General features: G+C 32.1%; 1 protein-coding gene and 1 long non-coding RNA gene across 6 annotated transcripts; one reads left to right on the top strand and one right to left on the bottom strand.

The window, feature by feature from the left end:
- The first annotated feature begins 3,338 nt into the window (after positions 1–3,338).
- LOC111199266 lies at positions 3,339–5,090 on the top strand. 4 transcript variants are annotated; one of them, XR_002653195.2, is made up of 3 exons: positions 3,381–4,068; positions 4,146–4,349; positions 4,437–5,090. It is a non-coding gene; the product is annotated as an uncharacterized LOC111199266 (long non-coding RNA). The 4 variants fall into 4 exon arrangements; XR_002653191.2 differs by having other exon boundaries at positions 3,410–4,068; positions 4,196–4,349; XR_002653192.2 differs by having other exon boundaries at positions 3,339–4,349; positions 4,500–5,090.
- LOC106351754 (protein EMSY-LIKE 1-like) lies at positions 4,506–7,671 on the bottom strand. Of its 2 annotated transcripts, none has more exons than XM_013791509.3 (10): positions 7,519–7,671; positions 6,677–6,830; positions 6,460–6,569; positions 6,254–6,374; positions 5,978–6,148; positions 5,772–5,840; positions 5,398–5,646; positions 5,253–5,321; positions 5,116–5,179; positions 4,506–4,849 (listed from the first exon to the last, which is right to left on the bottom strand). In XM_013791509.3, exons 2-10 carry the CDS (start codon positions 6,761–6,763, stop codon positions 4,803–4,805), a joined length of 987 nt encoding a protein of 328 aa, XP_013646963.1. In that variant the 5' UTR covers positions 6,764–6,830; positions 7,519–7,671; the 3' UTR covers positions 4,506–4,802. The 2 variants fall into 2 exon arrangements, with proteins under 2 accessions (XP_013646963.1, XP_013646966.1); XM_013791512.3 differs by having other exon boundaries at positions 5,125–5,179.
- Between the last annotated feature and the right edge of the window lie 585 nt (positions 7,672–8,256).

Genomic DNA, 8,256 nt, shown 5'->3' with positions numbered 1-8,256 from the left:
TGTTTTTATCAAATAATTTAATAAAACTTCATAATACTCCCTAAATCGATGGAATAACCACTATAAAGTTATTATTTTCTTGATAAACGGAGACGATAAAGGCTTCAAACCTCTTTGAACATCATCATATGTTAGTGCAGGATGCAACTAGGCATTAAAACAATACTGTCATATTTTTTGAAATTTTCTCAAAATCTATGGGCTAACCCCTACAAAAATATTGAGTTTTTGGTAAATACTTTATATATTGAAGCCTATAATCTTTAGTGTTGTTTTAAAATTTCTACCATATTCTACATTTGTATTAATGTATGTTTTAAACTATTTTTCAAGGTAAATCAGCATCTTTCAATTGTTTTTATCAAATAATTTAATAAAACTTCATAATACTCCCTAAATCGATGGAATAACCACTATAAAATTGTTATTTTCTTGATAAACGGAGAGCACAAAGGCTTCAAACCTCTTTGAACATCATCATATGTTAGTGCAGGATGAAACTAGGCATTAAAACAATATTGTCATATTTTTAAAAAATTTCTCAAAATCTATGGGCTAACCCCTACAAAAATATTGAGTTTTTGGTAAATACTTTATATACTGAAGCTTATAATCCTTAGTGTTGTTTTAAAATTTCTACCATATTCTACATTTGTATTAATGTATGTTTAACTATTTTTCAAGGTAAATCAGCATCTTTCAATTGTTTTTATCAAATAATTTATTAAAACTTCATAATACTCTCTAAATCGATGGAATAACCACTATAAAGTTATTATTTTCTTGATAAACGGAGACGACAAAAGCTCCAAACTTCTTTGAACATCATCATATGTTAGTGCAGGATGCAACTAGGCATTAAAACAATACTGTCATATTTTTTGAAATTTTCTCAAAATCTATGGGCCAACCCCTACAAAAAATATTGAGTTTTTTCGTAAATACTTTATATACTGAAGCCTATAATCTTTGGTGTTGTTTTAAAATTTCTACCATATTCTACATTTGTATTAATGTATGCTAAACTCTTTTTCATGGTAAATGAGCATCGTTCAATTGTTTTTATCAAATAATTTAATAAAACTTCATAATACTCCCTAAATCGATGGAATAACCACTATAAAATTGTTATTTTCTTGATAAACGGAGAGCACAAAGGCTTCAAACCTCTTTGAACATCATCATATGTTAGTGCAGGATGAAACTAGGCATTAAAACAATATTGTCATATTTTTAAAAAATTTCTCAAAATCTATGGGCTAACCCCTACAAAAATATTGAGTTTTTGGTAAATACTTTATATACTGAAGCTTATAATCCTTAGTGTTGTTTTAAAATTTCTACCATATTCTAGATTTGTATTAATGTATGTTTAACTATTTTTCAAGGTAAATCAGCATCTTTCAATTGTTTTTATCAAATAATTTATTAAAACTTCATAATACTCCCTAAATCGATGGAATAACCACTATAAAGTTATTATTTTCTTGATAAGCGGAGACGACAAAAGCTCCAAACTTCTTTGAACATCATCATATGTTAGTGCAGGATGCAACTAGGCATTAAAACAATACTGTCATATTTTTTGAAATTTTCTCAAAATCTATGGGCCAACCCCTCCAAAAAATATTGAGTTTTTTCGTAAATACTTTATATACTGAAGCCTATAATCTTTGGTGTTGTTTTAAAATTTCTACCATATTCTACATTTGTATTAATGTATGCTAAACTCTTTTTCATGGTAAATGAGCATCGTTCAATTGTTTTTATCAAATAATTTAATAAAACTTCATAATACTCTCTAAATCGATGGAATAACCACTATAAAATTATTATTTTCTTGATAAACGGAGAGCACAAAGGCTCCAAACCTCTTTGAATATCATCATATGTTAGTGCAGGATGCAACTAGTCATTAAAACTATATTGTCATATTTTTTGAAATTTTCTCAAAATCTATGGGCTCTACAATAATATTGAGTTTTTGGTAAATACTTTATATACTGAAGCCTATAATCTTTAGTGTTGTTTTAAAATTTCTACAATATTATACATTTGTATTAATGTATGCTAAACTCTTTTTCATGGTAAATGAGCATCGTTCAATTGTTTTTATCAAATAATTTAGTAAAACTTCATAATACCTCCTAAATCGATGGAATAACCACTATAAAATTTTTATTTTCTTGATAAACGGAGAGCACAAAGGCTCCAAACCTCTTTGAACATCATCAGATGTTAGTGCAGGATGCAACTAGGCATTAAAACAATATTGTTATATATTTTTTGAAATTTTCTCAAAATCTATGGGCCAACCCCTCCAAAAAATATTGAGTTTTTTCGTAAATACTTTATATACTGAAGCCTATAATCTTTAGTGTTGTTTTAAAATTTCTACCATATTCTACATTTGTATTAATATATGCTAAACTCTTTTTCATGGTAAATGAGCATCGTTCAATTGTTTTTATCAAATAATTTAATAAAACTTCATAATACTCTCTAAATCGATGGAATAACCACTATAAAATTATTATTTTCTTGATAAACGGAGAGCACAAAGGCTCCAAACCTCTTTGAATATCATCATATGTTAGTGCAGGATGCAACTAGTCATTAAAACTATATTGTCATATTTTTTGAAATTTTCTCAAAATCTATGGGCTCTACAAAAATATTGAGTTTTTGGTAAATACTTTATATACTGAAGCCTATAATCTTTATTGTTGTTTTAAAATTTCTACCATATTCTACATTTGTATTAATGTATGTTAAACTATTTTTCAAGGTAAATCAGCATCTTTCATTTGTTTTTATCAAATAATTTAATAAAACTTCATAATACTCCCTAAATCGATGGAATAACCACTATAAAATTATTATTTTCTTGATAAACGAAGACGACAAAAGCTCCAAACTTCTTTGAACATCATCATATGTTAGTGCAGATGCAACTAGGCACTAAAACAATATTGTCATATTTTTTGAAATTTTCTCAAAATCTATGGGCTAACCCCTACAAAAATATTGAGTTTTTGGTAAATACTTTATATACTGAAGCCTATAATCTTTAGTGTTGTTTTAAAATTTATACCATATTCTACATTTGTATTAATGTATGCTAAACTCTTTTTCATGGTAAATGAGCATCTTTCAATTTTTTTTATCAAATAATTTAATAAAACTTCATAATACTCCCTAAATCGATGGAATAACCACTATAAAGTTATTATTTTCTTGATAAACGTAGACGAGAAAGGCTTCAAAACCTCTTTGAACATCATCATATGTTAGTGCAAGATGCAACTAGGCATTAAAACAATATTGTCTTATTTTTTGAAATTTTTTCAAAATCTATGGGCTAACAACCCCTACAAAAATATTGATTTTTTGGTAAATACTTTATATACTGTATGCTAAACTCTTTTATTAATGTATTAATGTATGCTAAACTCTTGGATATATCTATATCTCTTAAAAAGCACAATATATACTTTCAGTAACACAAGTTTTTGTTTTGTAGTTATGAGCTACATGCATTGTGGCAATTGAAATGGACGTGGCAACATGAAGTGTAGACCAAAAATCTTGCTTACATTCTTTATTATTTTTTAGAGTTAATTATCTAATTATTTATTGTTTGAAATTTTGTTCCTTGTTTTGGTTACCATTCACTGACAATTTGTTACATTCCTTCTCAACAATTTTTCCTTCTAATTAATTCCATATCATTCCTTTAGATTTTTTTCCCTATGATTTCTTTCATTTTTAAAGTGGCACCAGTTGACCCTAACTGTGATGGGTTTAACTATTTAAAATTATTGGGCTTTCTGATTAAATCTTTCTTATTTTGGGGTCCGTACCATTAATGGGCTTTAAGAATAATATGGAATGTCGACGAGAATGGAAAACTATTTCCATTGTTCTCTGTCACAGCAATGAAAAAAAGAAGAGAAAAGGGTCAAAAAGCAATGATCTCAAGAATGTTTCTTTCCTTGGTTAATATTTGAAATCCATCCTCCTCTCTCCCTATCCCCTCAATCTCTAAGCTGCTTCTCCATTCTCCAGGTATGATAAAATTCCATTGTTTAATCTATATTACCTTCATCACATATGTTTCGTTTAGCATGTTTCATGCCCTCTAGCTTTAGATTTCCGGACTTCAATTTCGTGTCCACTTGTTATTATTGTCAAGTATTCCGGAACCTGGATTACCTTCAAATCTCCGACAGCAAACTGGTCATATTCCCAAGTTTTTAGATGATTTCCATTAAGCACCATGGAGGGAATCAACGACACCGATCGTTATCACCATTCCAGATCGAAGTTGAATGCAAACAACATATGAGGTATGTGTTTTCTGAAAATCTCATCCTTCGTTTATTAGAAAACGAAGAAAACTCCTAAAGGCAGAGCTTACCTTAATATAAACACAGGTGCTAAACATTGAAGAATGTTGCTTTGATTTGATTTTGTTACTTGTGCATGTTTGATCCAAGGTTTGCTTTTTAGAACACAAAAAGCTCTGTGCATTTTTTATGGCATGTCTACAGGGAAATTTACATGGGTCAATAATAGTCTCACAGGTTACATTTTTTCCCTCAGACAAATCATGTGCATACAACAGCCTCAATCCTACTTAATCCCCCATTCCTAACAATTCTTTCTTACATTTTGCTCATCACAATTTGAAACAACACTTAGACTAATCTCCCATCTTCTTTGTCAGGTTACCAACATTGTTTATTTCTAAATCCAGAGATGACAACCAAACACCATTAATATTACAGACAGCTTTTCCATCATCCCTGTGCCATTGGATGGTCATGCGAATCTGGTGGATCTCCATCTGTAAACCAGAAAAAAATCAATTCATAGTTGCAATAAAGAAGCACACAATCCAAAAGTTCAAGATAGAAGACCATTTTTCATGATTTTACAAGTTAAGAGACTAGCTACACTCTGAGCAAAGTGTTTGTCAACATTTTTTCCTGATATTGTAGGTTTATGTTTGTAATGACCTTCCATATTATCATCAGAGCACATAATTGAACGGTAAATAAAAGATTATTCTGAGATTGCAAACAAAACGAAGTATTGTTTTCTTATTATTACCGAGCTCACCATCAGAAGTATCCGCAAGCCTTGCAATGGCAGCAATAAGCGCCTGTTCATGTTCCTGCATCACACAACTTGTGTTATTTTCCTCAGAATCACAACACAATAGCCAATAAAGTACACTAATCTCATACCTTGAGCATTTTCTTGGCCTTGTCAAGCTCAAAAGGATCAGGATGAGCAATATCGAAAACTCTCTCCACCTAAAACAAAGCTGTGATATTACAACGGTCGGCCGTTGAGTTTAATAGAGGGGCATAACAGATAGAAATATCGAACCTCCTTCACAAGCGAATCAGTGTTGAACAATTCAATATCATCAGATGAAGTTATCCGGTCACCACCACCACCACCATTCTGTTGTGTTGGTAAAAATTCTCTTCTCGGTTGATGAATTCTTGGTCCTCTCCCTCTACCAATATTGCTTTGGTAGTTCCTTCTGTTGCCACGGATTGATCCACTTCCAAGTCCAGCGTTTAAAGCTACCCCACTCTCCTCTCCATCCCACCTTATATCTTCCGGAGGAATCTAGACAATAATAACAATGCCGGGTCTCATCAAGACCATCATCATGTAAAGACACCATATCGCTTACTGAAACAGACGCGAGCATAAAAAAAGACTACGAGTATACATATTCACGTAAAGCTTACCTCCTTGAGATCAACCCATTCCCACGTCTCATTTGCTGCGTGTATATCATACACCAAAGCATGCCGACCCTGTGAAGAATACAACAAGTCAATAAACTGCACAAAACTTGAGTCACTGTTGAGCATCTAAGATATGCAATTCGAAGTCCCAACAAACAATCTCTCTACCCAATAGGCGTTCTAAACTAAATGATCAACAAGAGTACCTCAGCTGCGTTGTACTGGGTTATAATTGCTTCATAAAAGTTGTTGTCTTCAGGCCATTTTGTCCACACTTTTCTTCCGATAAGTGCTTCGGCAGATTCATTTGCTGAAATGCCACCGGATACAACACGACTATTGAATGACCTATTCCCAGCCGCACCAAATGATGGATACTACATGCATAACACCAATAATTGATCAAGAAAAAACATAAAACAACACAGTGGAGGTAAACAGAAGAAAGCAAGCACACTTGTGACTCGAACAGAAAGACTTACAGATTGAAATGGCTTCTGTTTCTTCCGGGAAGCTGAGAAAGTTGGACTAGGAACAACATCAAAACCCTGATTAGTTGCATGTCTAGAAGGGACTTGGCTTCCGCCTCCCTGTCTCCAATCTCTGGTAACGTACAATATATTAATACAAACGTTCATTGAAGATAAATTAGTGATTTGTATTTGTCAGTGCAAATAAACATTCTGACCTTATCCGTTGAATGGTATCATCCTTATTGACCCTGCTCAGAAGCTCTCGATGTTCGTCATCAGATACCCTTAGTTCTCTACGCAAATCTGTTATCAGACTTTCTTTGTCCTAAATTGTGGAGCAAATAGAGTCCATAAACTTAGTCATTGAGACTGACAGAACACATAGTAACTTATAATCAATCAATCCAAAAAAGGAAGAGAGAGAGAGAGTACCCAAGAAATAGCATCAGACTGCGCTTTAAAAGCCCTTAAAACAGCGGTGTATGCTTCCTGCTCAAGTAGATGAATTTGTGCCTCCATATCACTAATGTAGTTTAACCACAGAGACTTCCCATCCAAATGAAAGCAGTCCTTTTTAAAAGCTTTACTGTCATGTAGAACATCAAGGCATCAATAGTCTAGAACGCTACTCGCTAAATGTTTTAAAAGAATAGTATCCTATCATAGTTATTTCACCAGTATGATAATGGAATAATAATAATAATCCAACTAAACACATCATACCATTAGTCCCAAGATGCTGAGACAAATAAGCAACCAGATCCAAAAACAACACCTTATTACAGGCCTCAAAAGAACCCATGTCCTAACAAAACGCAAGCTAGAAGGTACGAAAGATCCTAGAGAACACGTAACAGCAGGAAGGCATCTCAATAGGCAAGATAACTCCCAACAACGAAAGAGCACTAACATACAGTTTTTGATCAGCCAACAACTCAATAACAATCAGAGAGAATTGAATTAACAAGAAGAAAAGGATACAGCAATACAAACAACATAACACAATTTCCCCTAATTCAAAAAAATCACGAAAGCTGAACACTTTTCTCCAAACCCTAAACCCTATCCTCCGTTAACCATTCCCTAAGCAAAATTCCATGCCTAAAACTAGCCGGAACAGTATTCAATTAAGCAGGGAGAGAGGTTCACCATCGAACGGCCTAAGGCTAATAATTGCTCGAACAGACCAATTGAGGGTTTTAGGGTTCGACGCGCGTTTGGTGAAACGGTAAAATAACTGAATTGAAACGAGAAATTGGAAAAAAAGAAACGACCTTTGGATTCTTTCTCGAAGGATGTGATCTTATGGAAGCGAAGAGGGCACAGAGAGAGAGAGCTACGATCGATTTCTCCGGGAGGACTCGGATGCGATGGCGTCGGAATCGCCGAGCAATCGATTTAAAGACGAAACGACGCGTTTTGGTAAATATGTACTTATTAGGCCCACTTAAAAGACCAACTCTGGCCCATGTAGCCCACTATTTTATTAATTTTAGATTTTGCAAAAAGTGGTGTCAGAGTTAGATAACTCAACTCAGCTTCAACCAATTACAAAATCGTCAGGTTTTAAATCAATGTCAAATGGTAAACATTCGTTACTTTCTAACGAAAAGAATAAAAAAATTTGAACATTTGATTTTGGTAAAGTACATTCATTTCATTAAATAAACAAAATAACTTAAATAGTTTTATTCGGAATTTTATTTAATTGTAAGAATATACAAATTACTCATAAAATCAAGAATTCAAAGTTTAATTAGTAAAAAATATTCAGTACTATATGAAAACTATAAAATTTAAATTGTTATCTATCTATCTATCTAATATTTTAAAGCAAAAGTAATAAAAACATATAATTACAAAAAATCATTGTTAGACGATTATTTATATATTTATTTATTTATTTCTAAAATTTAATTTTAAATAAATTTAATTACTAAATTTAATTTTTAAAATTGTTGTGTTGTAAAATGTCATATTAAACAATTAGTAATACAACAAATGTTAGAAAT

This window comes from Brassica napus, chromosome A1 (assembly GCF_020379485.1).
Source record: "Brassica napus cultivar Da-Ae chromosome A1, Da-Ae, whole genome shotgun sequence".
Classification (NCBI taxonomy): domain Eukaryota; kingdom Viridiplantae; phylum Streptophyta; class Magnoliopsida; order Brassicales; family Brassicaceae; genus Brassica; species Brassica napus.
This window is presented reverse-complemented; position numbering and strand designations above follow the sequence as displayed.